The sequence below is a fragment of the Brassica napus genome, chromosome A3 (genome assembly GCF_020379485.1).
Source record: "Brassica napus cultivar Da-Ae chromosome A3, Da-Ae, whole genome shotgun sequence".
NCBI classification, from domain to species: domain Eukaryota; kingdom Viridiplantae; phylum Streptophyta; class Magnoliopsida; order Brassicales; family Brassicaceae; genus Brassica; species Brassica napus.
The window spans coordinates 5,186,855-5,212,251 of NC_063436.1; the positions used below are offsets into that span (position 1 = coordinate 5,186,855).

The 25,397-nt window shown below is 36.7% G+C and overlaps 5 protein-coding genes across 5 annotated transcripts; 3 read left to right on the plus strand and 2 right to left on the minus strand.

Annotated features, from left to right (window-relative positions):
* Positions 1–1,525: 1,525 nt before the first annotated feature.
* LOC106436675 lies at positions 1,526–6,131 on the minus strand. Its single transcript, XM_048772762.1, has 9 exons — positions 5,883–6,131; positions 3,479–5,802; positions 3,291–3,392; positions 3,045–3,197; positions 2,798–2,961; positions 2,566–2,713; positions 2,361–2,483; positions 2,185–2,272; positions 1,526–2,095 (listed from the first exon to the last, which is right to left on the minus strand). The coding sequence occupies exons 2-9, from the start codon at positions 5,720–5,722 to the stop codon at positions 1,929–1,931; spliced, it is 3,189 nt and encodes a 1,062-aa protein (XP_048628719.1). The 5' UTR covers positions 5,723–5,802; positions 5,883–6,131; the 3' UTR covers positions 1,526–1,928.
* A 1,889-nt stretch (positions 6,132–8,020) lies between these two features.
* On the plus strand, positions 8,021–12,932 carry LOC106436665 (bifunctional dethiobiotin synthetase/7,8-diamino-pelargonic acid aminotransferase, mitochondrial). Its single transcript, XM_013877619.3, has 14 exons — positions 8,021–9,238; positions 9,713–9,883; positions 9,966–10,227; positions 10,309–10,389; positions 10,485–10,605; positions 10,676–10,824; positions 10,938–11,032; positions 11,310–11,422; positions 11,511–11,657; positions 11,780–11,913; positions 11,999–12,130; positions 12,213–12,347; positions 12,440–12,552; positions 12,653–12,932. The coding sequence occupies exons 1-14, from the start codon at positions 8,553–8,555 to the stop codon at positions 12,825–12,827; spliced, it is 2,514 nt and encodes an 837-aa protein (XP_013733073.1). The 5' UTR covers positions 8,021–8,552; the 3' UTR covers positions 12,828–12,932.
* Positions 12,933–13,402: 470 nt separating this feature from the next.
* Positions 13,403–14,913, plus strand: LOC106443296 (putative xyloglucan endotransglucosylase/hydrolase protein 13). Its single transcript, XM_013884870.3, has 3 exons — positions 13,403–13,740; positions 13,834–14,027; positions 14,310–14,913. Exons 1-3 carry the CDS (start codon positions 13,465–13,467, stop codon positions 14,698–14,700), a joined length of 861 nt encoding a protein of 286 aa, XP_013740324.1. The 5' UTR covers positions 13,403–13,464; the 3' UTR covers positions 14,701–14,913.
* A 3,803-nt stretch (positions 14,914–18,716) lies between these two features.
* On the minus strand, positions 18,717–19,535 carry LOC106443295 (zinc finger protein 2). The gene has a single exon (XM_013884869.3). It carries the CDS (start codon positions 19,466–19,468, stop codon positions 18,881–18,883), a length of 588 nt encoding a protein of 195 aa, XP_013740323.1. The 5' UTR covers positions 19,469–19,535; the 3' UTR covers positions 18,717–18,880.
* Positions 19,536–22,570: 3,035 nt separating this feature from the next.
* LOC125599510 lies at positions 22,571–24,241 on the plus strand. Its single transcript, XM_048772795.1, has 2 exons — positions 22,571–23,453; positions 23,755–24,241. The coding sequence occupies exons 1-2, from the start codon at positions 22,718–22,720 to the stop codon at positions 23,820–23,822; spliced, it is 804 nt and encodes a 267-aa protein (XP_048628752.1). The 5' UTR covers positions 22,571–22,717; the 3' UTR covers positions 23,823–24,241.
* Positions 24,242–25,397: the final 1,156 nt, after the last annotated feature.

The following is a 25,397-nucleotide window of genomic DNA, read 5'->3' on the forward strand; positions in this document are numbered from 1 at the left end:
AATGTCATTAGCGCGTGTTAGGTGTTGTAATTAAAGACTTATAAGTTATAAGAGGTCATAATTAAACAAAAACATACCGTATATGTGTATATGTTGTAGAAGAGACATTGGTTTCTTAAATGGTGTCACGTATTTTAACCTCGCACTTGCCTTATATTACTAGATACTAATACGACTATTTTTTCAGAATTCAACCATTACTTATAGTGTACTCATAAAGCTTGTAGTCTTATACACACTTTACTTAATTTGCTTCCGTATTATATGGTATACATCATTCATACATCACATATTGACTCTTAACAAAAAATACAAATAAAATTCCTTTCTTGGACGGTTCGTCATTTTGAAGGTCGATAGATAACATAATATTTGTTAAGTCCATGGTCCAAATGATTAACACAAGATTTTGTATAATTTTCCTATATTAAAACTGGAAATTGGTTAGAAGAATCTGTTCTGTGAACAAGGACGATACGACATCGGAGTTGATAATGTCATGCTTTAATTCTTCTCCTACTTCACTTGCAGAGTATTTAATTGACAAGAAATTAAGAAAATCTTTGGTACATGCAAGGGGCTGACTTTTCTATCAGTACAATTGTTTATTAGAATAATTTACGGTATTTATTAATTAAGAATCAAACAAATCATTAATAAGTCAAACCTAATAAGTTACTAACTATTTGAGACAGAGATATTGAAAGGATTGCAGTCCTGTCAAACTTTGTTGCTATCCCTCAAGTGTGTCGTTGGACCCTTTAATCCATTACCTAACCTCATCTCTATACAACACTAATTTCTTTGTTTAGTTTGTGGGTTGGGTTGGGTTTGTTCGAATCTTGGGAACTTTTGTGGTAGACGACCACGTTTTAGGGAGCTTCTCAGACCATGTTATTTTTAATTGTCAAACAAGCATTACTATTTTTTTAGTAACGTTTATGACTTATGTAACTTCTTAACTAGTAACCAATTCATTGTGGTTCAATGGTTAAGTGATTCATCTTACGGGACTAAAGTCCGAGTCTTCTGAATGCAATAAATATGAGTGATCTTAGTGGACTCAAACCTCCTGGCCACTGGTCCAAAATACCGACCCAGCGAGAGTTCCATTACACCTTATGCATGACTAACACACTGGTTCTTTTTCTTTTGGTTGTCAACTTGGATACTTCAGTTATACAACACTCAAGATTACAAGGACTGCGATGGTTTAGGAATTATGTCTAGCCATTTTAGCTAAGCCATCATCAACACTTGCTTTCCTATAAATATTCAGAAAACTAAACTTACGTGGGATTGTAAGTAGGGAAGAGGAGATTCCATGAATAGACTTCATGCCTGTGGACGTCTACCAATCTTTCACAAATAACGTTTCAATCACACACCCATAATGCAAAAATCAAAGAGAAGAGATCAACTGCTTATATGCTTTGTAATCTTCTTATCTCACCGAGAATGCAATATGAAGATCCACCATAGGCAGATCTTTGAAGGACTAATAGTTCATGTATCCATCTCTGGATTTTTAAAGAACAAAATATTATTATTATCCTTCTTAACCATTACAAAGAAGGAAAGACTAATCTAAACGTGTAACTTGTCTGCAACCACAAGTTTTATATACACCCCAATAGAAAGAAGAAAACAATATGAACCAGAGACAGAGAGCTCAATGATCCTCAAGTGCAGTAACTAACACATTGCTTGATCCATAAAAAAATCCTCTAAATTCAAGATTTTAACTTATATATATACCCATAAAAACGCTAGTATTCGCGTTCCAACCGCAAAACCAAGTGGTAACTTAAAATAGGCTTAACTATACTTTTTATAAAAACCCAAAGTAAATAGAAGCCCTGCACCATCGCCATCTTCTTTTTCTTCATCATCATCAACAATCACCTTTATTCTTCTTTTTTATTTGTTTATTTCAAATTCATAGCAGCAGCCATATTCCTGAGCTTCTGTGATATATCAGCAAAGGATGGTCTCTCTGTTGGCTCAGATGCCCAACAACTTTCCATCAATCCTTTCCACTCTGGATCACACCACTGTGGGATTTTCGGACGCAATGTATTATTCACTATACCTCCTGTAATAAATTAAACACCAATCTCATGAATCAATCGTGAGTAGTAACCATGTATGTTTTAGTAGAGCAAGAAAGTTTTAGTTGGTTACCTATTATAGAAGCACAGTGCATATCTGCGTAAGGCTCTTCACCAGTGAGCAATTCCCACATTACAATCCCAAACGAGTAAACATCGATCTGACACAGAGAGATACAGGTTTGGTTAGTGGCTGTGCGATTGTGTTAAGGAAAAAAATATACAGACTTTATAAGAGATTGGTTATACCTTTTCAGAGACCATGTTACTTTTGCCACTCAAGAGCTCCGGTGCCATCCATGGCAATGTTCCGCGAACACCTCCAGACACTAAAGTCTTCTGTTTCACCTTAGATAAACCCAAATCACCGATCTGGAGAGAGAGATGGATAAGTCAGAAATATATATAAGCTTGGTTCTCATTATGTGGGAGATGAGATGATCAAAAACCTAACCTTGCACACAGGACGCTGAGGATCTCTCATGTTCACTAGAAGATTCTCGCACTTCAAATCGAAATGAACTATGTTCTTTCCGTGTAAATACTCCATCCCAAAAGCAGTATCCATGGCTATGATGAGTCTTTTGCGACGATCAATAGTTCTGGATGAGTCAACCAATAAGATATCAGATATTTGGATACTCTGTAAAATTAGTATAATATTCAATGACTGTAAATCCTTTTACCTGTCTTTCTTCTGCAAGAACTGTTTCAAAGATCCGTTAACCATGAACTCAGCAACAGTTGCTAGAGAACCATCAGGACCATCACGAACTATCCCATAGAAAGACACAACGTTCGGGTGATGCAATGAGCTCAGTAGCAGAGCTTCTTTCCAAAAATCTTCTATCTGCAAAAGAAAGAGAATAATACTGGAGTTAACTTTGATGAATATGTTCAAAGCCAACTGATAATAAAGGAAATCAATATTACCAAACGTTCCCTTTCAGAAGGTTTTCCTGCAAAACAACTTGCTTTTATTCTCTTTATTGCAACATCTGAGCCTTTCCATTTGCCATGGTAAACAGATCCATACGTTCCAGAACCTAACTCTCGAATCTCCTCCAGATCATCGTTTTTTATAGTCTAGACGAACAAGGTGATATAACACAGTCAAAAGGACAAAAAAAAAGGGGCAAATGTGTTGTTTTTTTTAAACAAAGTAAAATTATACAAAACCTGAAGTCCTCTAGATAGAGCTTCAGCCTCCGCCTTTGTTGGCTCAATCTTAAAATTGTTTGGATTGTCGCTATCAGAGTCCTCATGTTCGACTTGAGCATTCTGAAAAAAAATATGTTGTTGCAGGATCAGACAAAAGGATTATATCCTAAGGTCCTCATAACAAGTTCAAATCTCATGATACTCACCACATGCTCTGATTCGTTTTCCACCAATTCTGGCCTCACAGGGTCATTCGCTTCTTCTGGATGAGCTTTCACCTCAGCAGCTCCTTCAAGTGCCGCCCTCTTCACCGATTCCATCAACTCGGGCAAGAAACTCAAACGCTCGACTGATAGCTCCGCCCCTTCAGGAGGAGCAGCAGCAGAAGGACTAACTTCTACCATATCATTCTTTCCTTCAGCTAAGGGTTGATGTTTATCTAGGCAAGGAACACCGTCTGAAACACCAGTATCAACACAGTTAATGTGTTCACCTACCTGAGCAACCTTGCTTTCCACGGGCCTCACCACTTCAACATAATCTGGTGTCTGCATAACTGGTGCACCATCGAGGTTTGTCTGTAGCATGGGCCCTGTCAAAGGCTTAAGCCCCTGCAGATATTCGCTACGCACAGCCTGGTTCTCAGAAGGCACCCAATTTGGGTCTAAAGGGAAAGCTCTATCTTGAAAATGAGGATTTGGGTAGTAAGGCTGGCCAGGAGAAGACATTGCATCAAATCCTGAAATGTTTTGTGGAGAACCGACTAAAACACTTTGATTCTCCACTCCAATAGAATATCTAGAAGCACTGTCCATCGGATTCCTGATAGCATTTTGATTGGCTGTGCCATTAACTTGCTGCATAGGCAAGCCTGGAGCACCACTTATATGGTTTGGAACGTTCTGCCAAATATTTTGCTGCGGGTAGATGTGGCTATGACTTGCTGAGTGGATGCTTTCAGGTCCTGGAGCATACAGATTATTCCCATAGTGAAACCCACGTTCCTCAGCAGAAGGGTTGGACGGGTTCAAGGGAATGCCACCAAGAGGTTTATCATGAAACCCTTCATTGGAAATTTCGGGTCCAGGTCGATGGCCAAAAGGATAATTCATCCCAGGACCATCAAGAGTGTAATGATCACTTGGTCTTCCAACATTAGATAAAAGTGGCCTCCCCTCATCAATACGTGGAGGATTAGGATTAGGATTAGGATTCACCTGTTGTTGACCTATCCATCCTCTTTCATGCCCGAAAGTCTCATTTGCATAAGCCCCATGAGGAGTAGGAGGCTTTGGGTCTGCGTTAAGCATAAAAGTTTCCCTGTTGGGCGGACACTGTGCACAATGAGCAGAAGGAACCGGTTGAAATCCATTAGCTTGATCAAACGGCTGATGGTTCTTATGAAACGGTACACGACAGCTCTCGCATATATTACCACCCCCTTCATAGCCACTTGGACCACCGTGAAGCACATTCCCAGGAAAACCTCCTTTACTCTCAAGCGGCGTAGCTCCAGCCGGGACCCACACCACGTTATCAGGAACCTGTCCCTGGTGCTCATATAAAGGATGATGCCCCGGCCTCGCGTAATCCTCAGGCATTCTATCAAACCCCTTATCAAGAACTTCCCCATACGGCATCCGGTAACGAGCAGACGAAGGCGAAGACGGAAACTCCTGAAAATGACCATGATGCCGAGGAGAATAGTAAGGACTCCATGTGCCTTCTACATCACCATACCTCGCTGCAATCATCTGCCCCGAACCCACACGAGGAATCCTTAGCTGGTGAAGATTATTATACTGAGCAACAGGTATCTCGTTCCCCCTCTGACTTCCACCACCTCCACTCTCAATAGCCAGCTGATTAAAAGGTTCCACCATCGAAAAATCGTCATTATTCAGATTGAACCTCGGCGAGTCAGGATACTGCTGCACCTTCCTAAAATCCGTCCCCTCAACCAAATTATTAAGAGCATCAACGTATCTCCTCTCAGACTCCCTCTGATCATCATACCCCGAGGAACCATCCATCTCAGGAGACGAAAACAGAAAGATCCTCAGCCTAGTGAACCCGTCCCCGGAGCCTAACTTATCATACTCCTCCATCATATTCACCACGTCATCATCATTCACAACGGAAACCAATGCATCGAGATCCTCATCAGGCTGCTGGTACTTCAAAACGGCAGCGTCCTCGTAAAGCTCCCTCATCTTGCTCATCAGCTCCTCGTACCTAACGTCCCTCGTCACGCTCACGATCCTCGTCTCCCCGCCCACGTACCTCAGCTTCCCGTCCTGGGGACGTGGCAATATGCTGCCGAGGAAGCTGCAGAGGAACTTGACTCGGTGCGGCTCGTCGTTCAAGCTGGAGCCTGGGCTAGTGACGGAAGATGAGTTCACGGAACCGGAATCCATGGCGAATCTGATTACGCGATTACTGCTGCACATGGAAAAACTCAAATCCTCGCAGATTCTAGCTTCTTAGATTTCGTTGGAGCGATTCTCCATCGAATCTTCACCAGTTTTCTCTGGAGAAAGACATGCAATAACACGAATCAATCTAACGGTAATCATCATCTGCTACAGAGAGAGAGAGGAATCGATTTACCTTCAATATCGGAGAAGAAATACGAATCTCGATTTGAATATGATGAAGAAGAATCACGCTTCGAGCCTCTGATCTATCTTGGTTTTTGATTTGATGAGGAGAGGAAGAAAAAAAAATATAAAATCTTTTTATTTTCGAGGAATTTGTTTTTTTTTTTGTTTTTGTTTCTGGGCTAAGAACTAGAAGATGCGATGCTTCTGTAACGCCAGGTAGTGATCCACGTGGCGGTTTTTGGCTATTTTTATTTAATGAAAAAATTGAAATGTGAATATATTTAAATTTTCTCCCACGGTATGGTGGCATATATCATCATCATGATCATGATCAAGTGGGGCATATGCTTCTTCCTAGTCCGCAGATTCCTTGTGCTCACCGTCACTCCGCGTGTTCTTCACCCGCGCATTTATTTTTTTTGAAATATGAAGTGGAATCAAACCATTTTAGCCGTGGCTTTGGATCTTCTCTCCTTCGCCTCATCACGTGGGCTCCTTTATTGTCTCCTCAGGCAGGCCCGGCTCATTAAACTTAGGACTCAAACCAACTTTTTCTCACAAATTGTAGTTGTATTATTGTAAATTTAAAAATTATAACACTAACACTAATCAGAACCCTAATTTCTTAACAAAGAGAAAAAAACTACTGCAAAAGCACTCTCAGCTCATGCCATAAGCCATTCTTAAAATTTAGAAGATACATACATTTTAGTGTAAACTTTAATTTTTCTTTACCATTTAAAGTCCAAAATCCAGATATAGCACTTTAAAATATGAGAAACAAAATAAATGTTCCTATTCATGTTTTTGATTAATGATTATGTACTATATTGCTTTGACGATCGAAGTGACATACTGGCTGACATAATGGAACGTAGTTATTTGCCACATCACCTTATTTAGAGTTCTTCTTTATTAACTTGTCACATGCATTTTTCTATTATTGATGGTTACGTTTATCAAAGATGGTTACGTTTTTGGCAGTGAAATTACCAGATGAGGGATCTTGGCAGTGCAAATATAATATACGTCTTGCTAGGTGGAATCATCCAGGGATTGGTTTATCATGCAGTGATTCATGACACGGAAAGCGTTGTGGTAGACATTTAAAACGTAAACGTTTCAACATATCAATTTGTTAATTATAAACGTAATCATATTCTCTATTGGATATCCGCGTTTGGATTCTACAAAAGGAGAATTGTTGAAAAATTATTATACGTTTTAAGATGCGAATAATTATTTTAAACATTCCTACCAGGTGATACACACAATAAGCACAGATGTAAACAAGACTATGGCTCCAGCCCATTAATCTAATTAGTTTGTGCTCATCACACGCCAACGTCAGTTTCTAGCTCCACTCACTTCTGACTCTAAAGCCCTACTATCTCTGTTCAGTTCAGTTTCCCACCGATAGTAATTCCCGTAGCCACCGTCTCAGGCATTTCCGCCACCACATTAGGTTACACCCTATACCTACTTGGTGTAAGATATCACTTCTCGGCATAACCAGTTTCATGAAAGTTGATAAATGGATCATTTCATCATTTGCCATCCGGTAACCACATGATCGTGGCAATTAGCCACTTCGGTAATGAGGGGCGGTGATCTTCAACTTGCCCGTACAAACATTTGGGACTTGGTTATCTGATCTTATACTACAAGAAATATCTATTATTTTGACTTTTTAATATATGGATCTTCATCTTCCAAACTACGTTCATCAAAGATGACTAAGTTTAAGAGGCGGGACCAGGTCCGTAGGGACTATGACAATGCAAATATTTCGATGTTTGTCTCGCCCGCAACAACTATTTACCACAAATCCAAGATAAAGCTTCCAAGTGTAATCTCATGACAATAGTCTATGTAATATATAGTTTTAAGCAAATATAGTTTCTTATATATAAGTGTGTGTACATGAGAAAATAATGCCTTCGGTCCAAAAAAAAATGACATGAGAAAATACAACTAAAAACCAAAGTTGCCGTAAAGCAACTTTCTTCTCAGTCCAGAATCTTCTTTTAAAACGTAAAAATGAATAATCATATTTTCTCTAGTTGTGTTTGCATTTTTACAGTAAAAATCATTAAAATTTGAAAAAAAAATGTAGTACAATTTTAGAATATGCATAATTGTTTTTTAATTTTCTTGATTAAGTGATAAACAGAAATAACAAAACTATATATCCAACCTTTTGATAACTCATGAACCAAAGTAGAAAAAAAAAATCAAACAAAAATTGAAACAAAAAAAATCAAAATTTGAAAATAAAATGAACTAATCAAAATTTATTAAAAGCTGATATATACATATAAAACTGAAATATATTAGAAATAGATTAATTACTGTTTTTGTATATGATATTTTGTCAAAATCAAACTAAACTATAACTGGATTTCAGATACAATTCTGTAGAACCCAGAATCCTCCTAGCTAAAAAAAGGAGAAAAGAATCCAGAATCCTCAAATAGAACCAAGTTATGATGGATCTGTTTTCAAAATCCAGAAATTCTAAAAAAAAAGAAGTCAAACCGAACCAAACCAAACCAAACCCAGCCTAACCTAACCGACTTATCATCCCTAGCTTGGATCCCGCTAGACATAGTTGAATAACCCAACGACATTTTGTTTCTCAGTCACTTCCCTTTCCTCTCTCCCTCTCCCACTCACAATGTTACCGGTAACAGCCACTCTCCTCCGCCACCGCCACCGTCTCCGTCACTTACGCCACCACATCAGGCTCAACTCCACCTCTCCATCTCCTCCACCACATTACCATCTCCCTCTCAACCACCCCACCTACTTAATCTGGTCATCCAACACTTCCCTCGGCAAAACCCTCGTCTCCACCGGCATCTCCGCCTCCTTCCTCCTCCAACCTCCATCCCCCGCCTCGCACTCCACAAAGCTCATCTACCTCAAACCATTACAAACCGGCTTCCCTTCCGATTCCGACTCTCGCTTCGTCTTCTCCAAACTCGCTTCCCTCTCCCTCCGTCTCCGCGTTCCTCTCTCCGTCTCCAACTCCGTCCTCCGCTCTTCACTCCCCCGCAGCGGAACCAGAGAGAATATTGGAATGCGCGATTTGAACTTCTTGGAGGAGAAGGTAGTCACCACGGCCGCGGCGGAGCTATCTTGCAAGACGCTGTTTGCTTGGGAGGCGGCTATCTCCCCGCATTTAGCGGCGGAGAGGGAAAACGCGCCGGTGGAAGACTCCGTCGTGTTGAAGATGGTGGAGCAGTGTTTGAGGGAGGAGATGGAGTGTGGAAGTGAAACTAATCTTCTATGTTTGGTGGAGACTGCCGGTGGAGTGGCGAGTCCAGGCCCATCGGGTTCTCTTCAGTGCGACCTCTACAGGTAACAGTTGTTCCCTATGTTCAAGAAATTGCTTGGCAGCATGTAGTTTGGTTTTTTATATGCAATTAAGAAATGGTTAGGCGGTAATTAAACAATTTATAGAAGATTAATCCTGAGCTGGCATCTAGGCACAGTCCAGACTACCAATTTTTAGAAAAATCGTTTCGTTTAGGTCTAAGGGTCTAGCCTATACCGATTTTTAGAATACTGGTTATTCCCAAATTCAAGTGGTTATTCCCAAATTCAAAAAATTGTTAGACCTGAGTTAAACAATTTATAGAAGATTAATCCCTGAGCTGCCGCCTAGGCGCCTTCTAGACCAATTTTTAGAAAAAATCATTTTAGGTAATAACCGATTTAGCAGCCCGCCTTATTACAACATTGGTTTCTCCTTTGAGATTATAGGTAGGTAACACATAGAAGATACATTTGGTTAATATCTTAACCATGTTAGTCTTGTTTTCCTGAGATTAGACCTCTTAGATTGCCCGGAGTTCTGGTCGGAGACGGCAAGCTCGGTGGCATCTCCGGGACAATTGCAGCTTACGAAAGTCTAAAACTTCGAGGATATGACGTCGCTGCTGTCGTTTTCGAAGATCACGGCCTTGTTAATGAAGTTCCATTAACGTCATATCTGAGGAACAAGTAATTTTTTTCAGTGTTCTTTATCAGTGTTTATATGCTTTTGATTCCTAGTCTCATAGTTGTTCTTGTTTGAATACTATAGAGTCCCTGTGCTTGTGCTTCCGCCTGTTCCTAAAGACCCGTCAGATGATCTTATCGACTGGTTTGTGGAATCCGATGGTGTGTTTAAGGCTTTGAAAGAGGTAATGGTGTCAGCTTATGTGGAGAGAGTGGAGAGATTAAACGGCATGGCGAAGCAAGCGGGACAGGTTTTCTGGTGGCCGTTTACTCAGCATAAACTTGTGCCTGAAGAAACTGTGACGGTTATTGACTCTCGCTGTGGTGAAAACTTTTCAGTTTACAAGGTTTGTATGCAAATATCAATTTTTAACATGTCCCACATTTTTTTAGCTCATCTAGAACTTTGCCACTTTCATCATTTTCAGGATTCCGATAAGAATTCTATTACCCAGCAGTTTGATGCTTGTGCTAGCTGGTGGACACAGGGGCCAGATCCTGCTTTCCAGGTCATCTGTGCCTATTGTTTTGTATCTTAATGTTTATCTTTCGTTGTGGTGAATCTTCTGAAGTTTATTTTGAAATTTTGTTTAGGCGGTTTCAGGCTGAGCTAGCTAGAGAAATGGGTTACACTGCTGCTAGGTTCGGGCATGTTATGTTCCCTGAGAATGTATATGAACCCGCCTTGAAATGTGCTGAGCTCTTATTAGATGGAGTTGGAAAAGGTTTCTTCTGTCACATTGTTTCTATTTTTTCAAGCATTGGTGGGAGGGCTAATTAGTTTTATGCATGCAGGCTGGGCTTCCCGAGTATACTTCTCGGATAATGGATCCACAGCTATCGAAATTGCCTTGAAGATGGCGTTTCGTAAGTTTTGTGTTGATCACGAGACCCTATTGGAATTTTCTGAGGGTAGAGATGAGGAAAAGCATATTGTGGTTAAGGTAAAATTATCTTGCTGGTGCTCAATGATACTTAGACGCTTTAATGTTGTATCTGTTAGTGTAAGTCATACTTAAACAGTGTGTACTTACTGAAATGTGTGTTGTATTTTTAGGTCCTAGCTCTTAGGGGGTCTTACCATGGGGATACTTTAGGAGCAATGGAAGCACAAGCACCATCACCTTATACAGGCTTCCTCCAGCAGCCGTGGTACGGAGTTTTTTTCTTTTTCGCTTTTCATGATTCTTAATTAAAAAAATTTCTATAGAATTTTATTTGCAAAATTCAACTTAATTCTTGGATCATCTGCAATACACCAATGTGAGAGGTCTCTAACTTGCATGTATGTGTGTAACTGCAAAGTAACCAGCTTACCAGCCCATTGTATTGCTTAGATAGAAATATCATCCCTGAAGGATGAATGATGAATATTCAGATTGTCTTGCTTTCCTTTGATTAGTTTTGGCATCTATCTTTGTATTTGTAGGTATACTGGGAGAGGCCTGTTTCTGGATCCTCCTACTGTTTTTCTCTCCAATGGAGCTTGGAATCTCTCCCTCCCTGAAAGTTTTTCTGAAATCACCCCAGAAGAATATGGAAGTAAATATCATCATTTCCTCTCCTCTCTCTGTTATCCTCCTTTACATATATTTTAGCTGTGTGATTTAGTACTCCCAAACTCTTACAGCCTTCAGCACTCGTGATGAGATTTTCGACAAGAGCAGAGACACATCAGTTCTTGCAACTATCTATTCTACCTATGTATCAGAACAGCTACAAGAGTATTCTGGAAATACACAATCCACCCATGTTGGAGCACTGATAATAGAACCAGGTATGAGTATGATAGTATATTCATAATTATGACTTCAAATATTCAGTAAGGCTTAGCATCTTGCTATCTAGATTGCTAGATTCAAACTACTGTTTTATTAAGGTGGCTGATTGTATCTCCAGTGATCCATGGTGCTGGGGGAATGCACATGGTTGATCCGCTCTTCCAACGAGTTCTGGTCAATGAGTGCAGGAACAGAAAAATTCCAGTCATTTTCGATGAAGTGTTCACAGGTTTCTGGCGTCTTGGACTAGAGGTAGTAAACTGTTATCTTTGATTTTATGTCATCTTGTGTTATATATTATCATTCTGCTAACAAAGTTACAATGATATTACCAAAGACTACTGCCGAACTTCTCGGTTGCAAACCGGACATAGCTTGCTTCGCCAAACTGATGACTGGTGGAATGATTCCTTTGGCTGTCACTCTTGCCACAGATGCTGTGTTTGATTCATTTTCTGGAGACTCAAAGGTAAGAAAAGTAGAAGAACCACCTTCATGCTTTTTTTTCTTCTTCCGCTTGAAGATATCTAATGCTCTTTCATTGGTCGTAGCTTAAAGCACTGCTTCATGGACACTCATACTCAGCTCATGCTATGGGATGCGCAACAGCCGCCAAAGCCATCGAATGGTTCAAAGATCCAGAGACTAACCATAACATCATCCCACAAGGAGGAATCTTAAGAGAGGTACTAAGACAAAATATAAACATCTTTGTGGCAGATGATCAGTAAGCAAACATCTTTAAATGGGTTTCAACCGTACACATGTTTTTGTGCAGCTGTGGGATGAAGAACTGGTGCAACAAATATCATGTCACAGTGCGGTTCAAAGGGTGGTTGTATTAGGAACCCTTTTCGCTCTAGAACTTAAAGTAGATGCTTCCAACTCCGGGTAAAGATCTACTGAATCTCTTTAAAAAAGCATTGTCTTGAAGAACCAGCTGACTTTTGGTATCTCATATGGTTTGTGTTTTGTTCTGCGTGTGTTTTAGGTATGCTTCGTTGTACGCAAAGTCTCTTTTACAGATGCTCAGGGAAGATGGAATCTTCATGCGGCCTCTAGGAAACGTCGTATACCTCATGTGTGGCCCTTGCACGTCTCCTGAAATTTGCCGGGAGTTGCTGTCTAAGCTCTACAAAAGGCTTGGAGAATTTAATAGGGCATAGTACTCCACATTGTTTTGTCGTATCAAATGCAGTTTTTTTTACTATGATTGAATTGAGGTATATCCACCTGAAAATGAATATGATTGAATTTTGTTATGCAAAACATGGGAGAGACTCGAAGAATAAATCACGTAGTCATCTTACATAATATATGTGGCTGACATGTCCGTCCTAAATTTAAAAAAAAAAAGACAAAAAAGAGAACAACCGGTGCATTTTACCAAAAAAAGTGAAAAAAACCATATATTTCGAGTTGTTGCTTAATTAATTGTACACATTAACTAAATATGGTACTGATCTGTTAAAAAGCATTATTTATTCCAAATTTATTATATGAACCAAACTTACAAATTCGAGCCAAAATGCATGAACCAAAAAGAAAGAAAAGAAGATTAAATATAGCAAAAATATAAGGTGGACGACTAATGTATGTTTATAAGCCGACATAACTCAATTCATATAATGACAATTAAAAATCGTCAGTGTAAGACTAGCTACCACGTCGATAATGGGACTCCACGAACCTCTATTGCACTCATTTTCAAATTTTCTTTCCCTATATAAACACAAAGCTCCAATCATATTCAAACCATCAGAAAACATTTTCTTTTCAACAACGACCACAGAGAAAAGAAACATGGCGGCTTTTGCGACCAAACAGTCTATGCTGTTGTTGTCGTTGTCTCTTCTGCTCTTGATAGGCGTATCCACCGGAAGTTTCTACGACAACTTCGATATCACATGGGGTAATGGCCGTGCCAACATATTTGAGTCAGGACAACTCTTGACTTGCACTCTCGACAAGATCTCCGGTTCAGGTTTCCAGTCCAAGAAAGAGTATCTATTCGGAAAGATCGATATGAAGATGAAACTTGTCGCTGGAAACTCAGCTGGAACAGTCACTGCTTACTACGTACGTAAAAATCAACATATATCTCCTTTTTACGTTTAAATTTTGTGGCATTGGCTGTATGATTTTGAATCTGACTTAAGAATGTTTTCACAGCTTTCCTCTAAAGGCGAGACATGGGATGAGATCGACTTCGAGTTCTTGGGTAATGTTACTGGACAGCCCTATGTTCTCCATACAAATCTGTTCACAGGAGGTAAAGGTAACCGTGAAATGCAGTTCTATCTCTGGTTCGATCCAACGGCGGATTTCCACACTTACACCGTCCTTTGGAACCCTCTCAACATCATGTAAGTATAATTTGGTTCAACCACCTGATCCATGAAGCACCGCGCTTATAAAATATGATGACTATTCTCCATATTAAAACCAACATTTTACTTCACATTAAAGCAAATTTGTTTCCAATCCATCTAACTTATAAAAAATCTTTTTGCTTTTTGTAACACTAATAAAAATTCTATTCAGACTTATTTTTTACTCAATCCATTGGATTTATCAAAAATATTCTAACTAAAGGTTTTTGTAATGGTTTTTGATTTGGGGTTTCGTTTTTCTTGGAATCTCAAAAGCTTTCTAGTGGACGGTATCCCAATCAGGGTGTTCAAGAACAATGAGGCTCACGGTGTGGCTTACCCGAAGAGCCAGCCGATGAAGATCTACTCAAGTCTATGGGAAGCTGATGATTGGGCAACTCAGGGTGGTCGAGTCAAGACTGATTGGACTAACGCTCCATTCAGCGCTTCTTACAGGAGTTTCAATGATGTGGACTGCTGTAGCAGGACTTCAGTATGGAATTGGGTTACGTGCAATGCGAATAGCAACTCGTGGATGTGGACAACACTTAACTCCAATCAGCTTGGACAGATGAAGTGGGTACAAGATGACTACATGATCTATAACTATTGTAATGATTTCAAGAGGTTCCCTCAAGGTCTACCCACGGAATGCAACCTCGGCTGATATATCGTGTTACCGGGAAAATTCAAGAACTTGGTGCAGTTTCTTTCTTTTTAATTTAACTTCATGATTTTTTTATTTGATTTGGTTATTCTTTTGAGTTTCTAAGATTTGCTTCCCATATTGAGTAATTGTTTAATTTTTGGGTCATCAACTCATCATCTGTTATAATTTGATTACACTGTTGATTTTTCGTATCTTAAAACATTAATAATATTTGATTCAACCCTAGCTAGAGCAAGTGGGCTTTTTGACACATAAATAAGCCCATAATCAAACTTAAACCTGAATTAACTTAACTCTACGTCACTTGATAATTCAACTACATGTATAAAATCCTTTTAAACTCACATGCATAACATATAGAATTCTGACGTCTGATTGATCGTAAATCAGAACATAATCATTGTAGTTGAACTAGTCTAATTCATATCCCATGCATCTGTCTCGCTCTTATAATAGATGTTGAAAAACTATCATGGTATATCTTATAAAAAGACTTAGATTGATACGACACTTTTGGATCCGCATGTTAATTCATTACGTCTAAAACTCTTACTCGGTATTTATAGAACAAGCAAAACAAAACGAAGATCGATAAAAATGAGATGATAACAAAGCGAGTTCCACTAGAAAAAGCTTGTTGTTCTCTTGTAAATGATGGACAAGATTGGTAACTAATAAAGTTTAGAAGGTTGCATTCGTGTTTGGACGATAACACTCATCTCTTAAACATCTCTTCAATCACATGTCAACAAAAGCTATCAAGATTCAATGTATCGATTTAGACGTGAAAGAGATGATTAGTATTTTAACAATGAAACGGTTTGAAACTATTTTATTTGTTGACCCTGCAAAAAGGTTATTATAAATTATAAGAAATGGAAGACGATAACTTCAAATTATAACCCAAATCGGGAAATAAAATCTATGTTTTTTGTTACTCGGTCTTAGATTTCTTTCCAGTAAAAAGATTGAACTCCGGAAAATTCACTGTCCACAGATTTGTAAACCCATGATTAATCGGAGGTTTCAAAAAATTGTATACATGATAGTACCAAACTTATTCGTAAAACAAGTTGAATTATGTTTCCAACACTTAGTATACGTGCTTCACAATAAATTTTGCTTTTAGACAAAACAATATGGTTTTTAGACTTTACATACAAATAAAGATGAGACTTAATAGTTTTTTTTACTAAGCTATTACAAGAAACCTAATAGTTACAACAATAGTGTTAAATTATGCAACTGAAACATCTTCTAATTAGTTGTTTTTCCGTTTCCAGTTATTAGATGTTCTAAACTTTTCATTCATATTATCATGAAACTTTAACAATAACCATCTTAACCTTGTTTCTTAAATGTTATTTAAATTCTATCTTTAATTAATGTAGAGTAAATTAATAAAAGGGAACAATATCTATATCTATACATATAAAATAAAAATAAATTATTTTTAAAACAATAGAATTCTGAAACGACTAAGAATCGAAAACGGAGTTCGCTTTTTCATTTTCTTTGTGATTTTTTTTTCTTGTGTTCAAATTAACATCACTTTTAGGGTCATGAAGAAGGGAAACATTATCTTCACGAAGTGATCATCGTGACTTGCTCAATTCAGACATTGCATTATTGAATCTAAAAGTCATATTTTTAATTCCGTGCATTCTCTCATCTAATTAATACACGCCACCAGATATACCTTCGGTCGGGTCAATTTTATTTTGTTCAAGTCCATATATCAAGTCAAAATAGACCAATCAAAATTAAATTAGATAGCCACATATATGTTTATGCAATGTACCAGCATAAGAAGGCATTTTAATATTTGCACCTTATATATGTAATGAACTTTCGATGTATTTTTTTAGCTATATTCAAGGTTATAAAAAACGATTTTTCTAACATGTTTTATTCATTTCAATTTGGCACTGCAAACTATGGTGTTGCCTGGTGCCGGCTGTCATATGCTTAAAAACAAGAAGCAACTGCGTGATGAGTAATAAGGGACCAAGTACAAGTAATAGCTTTTCAAAACTATATTTCCGTATTAGGAGGCTGATAGCTTTTACAATTCAACAAATAACGATACACCAACAACCTTTTTTCGTGATAAGTCATCTCTTAATTAATTTACTTTTAGAACGGTACAATTTGTAGCAAGATGTTATAAGTTGGCCAAAATTAGTGAAAAAAATTGTAATATAATTATAATAAACCGAATAAGCAGCTAGTTGAAAACATTGTCATGTGGCATTTGATTTATCGACTTTGGTTATTTTATTTTTGTATGGTGTGTATTTAACAAAACCTTTGATTTGTGATAGTAAAAAGTAAAAGTATACCATGCATCTCATTTTTTTATTTTTTTATCAGTAGTTATAACTGTAATTCTAGTCTCTTGGTTAGTCAAAATTACTCTTTCCAATTCCGCATCAAAATTTTGAATTATAGTATAGATAACATATAAATTTTGTACATGAAGTTTCTATTCAATAATTAGATATATCAAACTTGTCAGAAAGTCCAAACATGGTGACAATGCTGATCATCTAGCAAATGTACATTTAGGAGAAAATGTCATGAAAACCTCGGATATTCATTAAAATACTAGTGAGAAAAAGGTAAAAACAAAACTTATGACTTGATGACGTACTCAAGAGAGGAATATATAATTATTAGTATAAATATAAATACGGAAATATACGTATAGGTATGTTTTTGTTGATGTCATGTGTGGATATATAAGTATATACTAGGTTAAGACCCGCGCCTTGCGCGGGATGAACATTATATATATAAATTATTTTTTATATTATATGTTTATAACATATTATGAAATAATAAATATATATTAAATAATTAAAAATTTATTATCTACTACTTATATAATTAAATTGGTGCGAACATATAAATAAATTTTATAAATCGAAAAAATATTTTTTCTATTTCATATGATATATAATTAAATTTAAATGATAGTAACATATATATATGGTATATTTTAATATTAATATTTATTATATGATGCTTTTTGCTCATATTTATTTTTCATTTGTATCTGTTATAACAAAAAGTCTAAATTAGTAATAACAAAATTTTCATTGTGGGATTAATGGTTTAAGTAATTTATAATATTTTAAAAAATTAAGTTGTCAATATTTTTTCAAATTTTTTATCAAAAAAATGTTCAAAGTAAATTTCAAAATTAAGATATTGATGTATTTTTATATGGCATATAGTTTAATTAAAAATGATACTTATATTTATATATCTTTTATAATTGATACTTATTAAATGAGACTTTCAACTTATATTATTTTTTAATTATTTGTATCATGTCATAACAAAATTTTTAAATCATAGATCACAAAATTTGAATGTGAAACTTTTAATAGTTTTAGTAATTTATACTCTTTTTTAAAAATTCAAACTATAATATATAAATAATTTTTTAATTTTTATTATATGGTTACTATGATGGTTTAATTTATTTTAATAGCTTAAAATTAAACAAATATAATTATAATACACACTTATTTCTATCAAATCTTTATTATTCAAAATCATTAATTGTCATATATACTTTAGCCACATTAGGCAATTCTATAATCTTATTTAAGGAAATAATGAAGCACATTAATAATGTATTTATTGTGGTTTAATAAAAAGTTTATTACATATTTAGATGGACCAACCTATTTCTCTAATGATTCTAAGAATCATTCTAGTGATGACATGTGGCTATAAAAAAATGTTGCAATGCTTCTCAAATAATATATAGGGGATATACGTATATAGAAATTTACTTAACTAAGTATAGTTTCGCAGCAGATGTCTCCTTGTCGGGGCACACTGATATATTGATCAATCATGTATGATATATAAGCGACACTCATCCATTTTATAATCCAAGTAATATATGGGCTCATACTATGCATAATTAAAATAACCGTTCCTGCATTTTTACTTGTTTTAAAAAGCTTTTTAGTTCGAAAATCAATAACACAGAAATATAGGTACCGTCTTTCAAAACAAGAGTTTGATTTAAATTGAGGACTATAGTTACAACGTGAGCTCGATTTAACATAAGAAAAATGACTAATAAGAAATAGACTTATCGAAAAGCAATTAATTAAAGGATTAACATTGATACGATTATACGACTAGAAGATTATTTTTAAAGCCTTAACGACAAGTCAAGGTGACTCATCTCTTGATCCTGATCAATACCACTCTCCGGCACACGACGGCCTGAGAAGTCCCTGGGGCCACCGCTTTCGACAAATCCTTCATAGCCACGGCCGTAGAGCTCAAACCGGCCGGAGAATGGATAAGGCTGATCGACATCAACAGTAGTTGAGGATCTAAAGAGTTCACGACTCTTCTTGGCTAAGGTTCTCTCTAGCTTATGAGCGTTTTGATGGCCACCTAGAGCCTGAGAGCTGTAAAATTTTCTTTGACAATAGTTACAAGAGAAGACCCTAGGCTGCTCCAAACATGATGATGAGTTTGTGGAAGATGAGGAAGAGGAAGACATAGAAGAAGGGTCAAGGACAAGTTCCAGGTTTAGTTGATGGTTCTTGTAACTTGGTAGGCTTAGACGTAGGGATGTGTTTGGCTGAAAGTCCATACCTAAACGTTTAGTGAGAGAGAAGAGAGAGGTTAGAGAAATAATTAAGAGGAGAGAAGTGTGTTTGAAGGTTTTGGGCTTGAGGGGCCTTATATATAAGGTGTAAAGGTGCGTATAGGTTTCCTCAAAACTCATGTTGGGTGCAATTTCGACTGTAAATTATGGGGAGAGAGAGAGAGAGAGAGAGAGAGAGAGAGAGAGAGAGAGAGAGAGAGAGAGAGAGAGAGAGAGAGAGATTATAGAGATGAGACATGGAAGCTGGAAGAATCAGTGGGGATCCGAGTGTTGTCGCCTCCATTAATGGCACCCTTTGAACCCTTTGTCGGTCCATCTAATATTATTTTCCTTCAGAGAATTATATTTTACTCAATACATGTATTATTATATTTAATGGTATCGTTTCAGAGTGTTGAACACCTTAAAAATTATATCCCATGTGGTAATTGTTTAGACCAGACATAGAAGATATCAGTTTTAGTTTGAGTGTTGTAGGTTTTATGCCTTTTCTATTTGAAATTTATTTACACCATATCTTTGCGTAAATTACCATAGGGTATGTGCAAAATCCTTAGAATTTTCTATTCATACCAAAACTATACCAAAGTTTTCTAAGCATAACCAAGAAATCTGTTTATGTTCAAATTTAATTCATACCAAAAATAACATGAGATAAAGATGATCACATAATTAGAAATTCTATTTATATGACTTTGCTAAGCAACCTTTAAGATGATGTCACGTTCAAAAATCAAAATGAAGTATGTAACTATGCATGTGATTGTAATAATTGTTTTTTTTTTTTATCTAAAGCCATTTGATTCTGAGAAAACGAACTCACTCAAATTAATTCTATTTTACTTTGTAAGTTTGTGAATGCATGCATCAAGTTTCAGAAATTTATATAGATTATATCATTAATTTGTATATTCTGAGAAAATGAACTAACTCAAATTAATTCTATTGTACTTTGTAAGTTTATGAATGCATGCATCAAGTTTCCGAAATTTATATCATTAACTTGTATTAAGGGTTACATTTTAAAAAAAAAGATAATGTAGTTCATAAATTTGTATTTAAGGGTTACATTTTTCAATCTCCAAATATTAAGACGTATAATTGGTCAATAAAACATAAAATGGATTTAGTCAAAAAAAAAAACATAAAATGGAACTAAGAGAAAAGTTAAACGTAAAAAGGTATACACAAATGTGAATAGGATTTCAATCAAAACAGCTATTAGGTTCATTAATTTATGACAAAAGAAAGACTTAAGATCAAAGCTCTCTTATCAAATTTCCAGTAATGGCAATGAACACTTGCCGTGATAAAGCTTTTGACTCGGCTTAAACATGTAAGATGATGTTAACCCCCAATAAATTAAAATCATCGCTCACCGTACGATCAATATATCCACCCAACGGTTCACAAGGAGTTCGTACCAGATAAGATGTGGACTGCACCACAGTGAACCCACTTTCGATATATCACGTTTTGCCTTGCGTGAGTTTATAAGCGTATAAGTCATTTCAGTTTGAATTGTTTCAAAAGAATTCAATTAATTTTAATTACTTAAGATCAATGAGGACACACATCGGTGTCATGTGTACATATGTTTCATTAAGACTTTTGTCGTTTAAAGATTGAAAGAGATTACGTTTTCGTACTAATCTCTCATGCTTGTTTCGCTTTCTTTAATTAAGTTCTTTTGGGTCCGATCGGTTTTTAAATTTATGGTACTTTCTAACCAGCCAAGTAAAACTGATTGATCAATTATTTATTTCTAGCAGCTAATAACTAGAAAAATCTTAAACCAAAAAACAATTATAAAATCAGTATAAGTTTTAGAGTTGTAGACAATTTATACTTTTATAAAACTAAATTCCTTTGGTAAAAAAAAGCTTACCAATATAATTTATCGGTATAATTTATTTTTGAATGAACCACTCAAGGTGGGCTAGTGGTAGGAGGGATTTCAGGCTGAGGGTGCAATTCCCAATACTCCTGGGTTCGAATCCCCGCGGCTGCAAACAACTTGAGTGGCCACGAGGGGATTTACATGGGCTCCTCTCGCCCTCCAGACCGCTTCGCGTAAACAGGGGCCCTTAAGTGGACGCTTAAAAATCCTGTAATGGCATGGGCTTAGGCCCGGTGGGTTAGTCGATCGCGCTTAGCGGTCGGATACTGGATTATCAAAAAAAAAAATTTATTTTTGAATGGTGTGAATAAACACAGATTAAACTCGAAAAGATCCAAAAAAACTTAGATACATATATTGAGGCATTGTGATTTAAATCATTTTCTCATATGTACTTAGTTATTTTGTACCAGTAGTTTATGATAGGTCATGGTAAAATATAAACCGAACCAGAGTGAAATATAATACCCCTACTGTTTTTTTTTTGGGGGGGGGGGGGGGGGGGGGGGAGTGGTGGTGGGGTTGTCATGGAAACTGAATGCATTTTATGTGATTGATTATGAGGAGACGTGTAAGATGAAGCGACCAAAATAAAGTTAAAAAGGATGGTTGGACTATGTTGTTGTCCACCTCAAATCTATTTGTCCTACGATGGGACGACATTAATACTTCATGTGACGAATGACGATTAGTCTACAATACAAGTATGTACTTTATATATACCTTACTATGTATTGGATAAAACGCAGACGGATAATTATAAGATAGATTGCGTCCATTATGACGCTTTATCATAAGAATGTTATAATTATATTGATGGGTTTTTGCAAAGTTGCCATCAAGAATTAAAATTTTGTGAAATTTCTCAATTTTGTGATTAGTTTCTGTGAAATTATATCTGGCTGTTAACTCTTTCAAAAAAAAAAAAATTATGGAAGTGATTGGAATGGTTGGTAGATCTGTGTTTTTTTTGCTGTAGAATTTAAGTCGTATAGATTTATTTTGTAAATTTTTTCGATGTAAAAGTTTTTTTGCTGTAAATATTTTTAAGAAAAGCAAAACTTGATTGGTTAATATACATGATTTTTGATTAAATTTTGGATGTCTAAAATATCTACATCCACCACCAGTCACTTCCTTTTTTCCCAAAAAAACCATAATTGATTGATGATGGATTACATAATTTCCTATTGTTTCGGTGTTCGTTTTCTAAACTAGTGACCAAAATTCCATCTTTGTAACTGCATCTCTATAAATAATAAAGGTATTATCTTAATTGCCAATATAATTGGTTAATTTTTTTTTTTTAAACGTCTGAACTTAATAAAATGAAAAAGAGTTCGCCCTAGCTGGTTCTCTCTCAGGCACGGAGTCCAAGGCAGCCGCACAGCTTGCATCTCCGCCAGAATGAAGGTCTCTTTCCGGTGCAGCTCCTCCTGTCCTAATCACGAGCCTCTCTTCCGCTGCTGATGACGTTTCGCTCACCATCCCGAAGCTCTCCCTCTTCTCCTCCAATGGGTTCCTCTGCAACTGTCCCGTTTGGTTCTCCTCCCCTGCCGCCTGAACCACCAGATCCGGATCTTGTCGTGGTGTTTCCGATAAATCCTCCAGACCCTCCACCGGTCCTGCTGGTTTGTCCCTTTCTCCGCCAGTTCTCGCCGTCTTACACCGCTCCTCTCAATCAAAAGGAAATCGAATCTCTTATGCCATGGGATCTCTGCTTTTCAACCGGTTGCTTGCTCAAGCCTCTCTGCCCAGACGTCGATGTGCTATCCACGCAGCCTGCTCTGCTGCATCTTTCGTTGGCTGGAATTTCTCCCTCCGGAGCTCTCAACTCTGGCCTGAGTTACTCCTCCTTTCGACATTATCCCGTTTCAAAGCCGATAATTATTACCTCTTGTGTGGAACATGTTTTGTTAAAGTCAGCCTTAAGGGCATCAACGATTTATCATCAAGAGTCGTGTGTGGTTTCCTTATCTGTTGCAAGATTATTGGTATCAATAGCTGAGTGCAAGCTGACTTCCCTTCATTACTCATCTCTTCAAAGTCTTGAGGACTGGGCTTGGAAGGTTGAAATATTGGTGGTGATTTTCTCTCTGTTGGCAGCTCTTAATACCGCAATGCAGCATTTTGAAGTGGAGCTCTCTACTGCTTTATGCAGTTCTCAGTCAAGGCCTATCTTCTCTTGCTTCAAGCTCTCGCAAGGTATGGTGTTTTTAATTTGCTGGAGTGAGTCACGATTGTTCGATCCTTGCCTCCTAGTAGATCTTAGTTATCTCAATACGAACCCCATTTTAATTCGGAATGAAGAGGTAATGCTATCCTGGATTAGCTCTGTACCTCTTTTTGAGGATGTTACACTCCCTTTGAGTTTCAGGTTGAAGCTCTCTTTACCTCAGTATGAGGAAGTTACTCGTTGTGATACTACTTTGTTACCTCAGTGTGAGGATTTTATTTGGACTGCTGTCTCTGTGGACATGGTTTCACTTATCTCAGGCGTGTTTAGGCTATGGTGGTTCTCCTCACAGCTCTCAGTCTCTTCAAAGAGGTGTTTGGTCGCCTTTGAGCTTGTAGCTGGGTCTTTCCCAATTGGTTACTTTCAGATTTGCCCGGCAAAGGGAATGTGGATGCAAGGCCGTGTCCTCCATCGCTTATTGAGTAGAGTGGGCTCTGGACACGTCGTCAAAGCGGTGATGATTCACAAAGCCTCTCAACCAGCAATATCAACTGGACTCTCAAGACTTCAGATTCTTCCGGACTCAATCGTCCCCTTCTGTTCCCTGCGCTTAGGGATGGACTTGAATGAGATTACAGGTTTCTTGAGCTTCAAAAACCTTGTTCCTCTCTTCACTCCGTTATCATGTGTTTATAATCTACGCACAGCATTATGTTTAGCTGTTGCTTTTGCAAAGGGTGTTGTACCCAGACTTTGTATTTCAAGTACTCTGCTTTGAGTTGGATATGAAATAAAATTGTTGACAAAAAAAAAAAAACGTCTGAACTTAATTAAAAAACGTATGAATTCAATTAAGAGAAACATGAAATACTCTGTTTTCTTAAACACTAACACTATATATTGGTTAATTTTTTTAAAAACCACCAGAAAAATATCAAAATATCAAAAACCATAAACACCAACACTATGATATTTTTAAAAAATACCAAAATAGAGAAACATGAAACCTTCGTTGTCTTAAAAATTAGATCCCTTACATGTATTGGGGAGAGTATATGTTGAACCCAGTATATCATTTGTTAAATATATATATATATATATATGATTAAATAATTATAGCAAAGTTGCTCTCAGGATGGCACATGGGAAGTGAATGCCTGAATGGGACTGAATTATAAAGCTAAAAAATATTCATCAAGTTGATTCGTTTATGTAAATTCGCCGTACGACTTCAACCAATAGCAACAATGACACACATAACGCTCCCATAATGTCCACTTACCCAAGGAAAACTTACCTATAGACTGAAGCAAAAATAAATAATAAAAACTAAAGATCAGATCTGATCACTATAAAATTAATAAATTCATAATCGTTTTTTCTTAGAAAGAAGAATAAGGGAATGATTAGAACAAGATTAGACCATGATTGTGGGATTATAATCTAAACAATCGGCTAAGTTTGCGCTGAGCATTTTGTCTCTTTATTACAGACACAACACAACAAGATTTGTTTCGCATGATTTGTTATGTTCATGTTAATTTTCTTGATTAGTTCTATACAGATTATAAATTAAGATATTTAAGGGGGGGGGTAATAAATGTTAATCCGATATATATATATATATACTCTAATCAGTCAAAGCATATAGAATTTGTACTTTGTAACAAATATTTGGTCAGCGATTTGTAGAAATATGTTATCAGTATTATGTACATCTATTGAAAGAACTTAGACGGGAATGGTTGCGAACATGTTTTTCCTTTGTCCACTTCTAATAACAATATCTTACTTTAATATGAAATCCAAATTTTATCTCAAATTCATGTGTTCGTGAATGGCACGCTATTGCAATTGTATAATGAATAGTAAAAAATAGATATTGGAAAATAGTATAACTATTATTACTTAGTACATAGTTACTTTATGATGGAAATATTAAAATTAACTATATTCAATATGACCACCAGCGA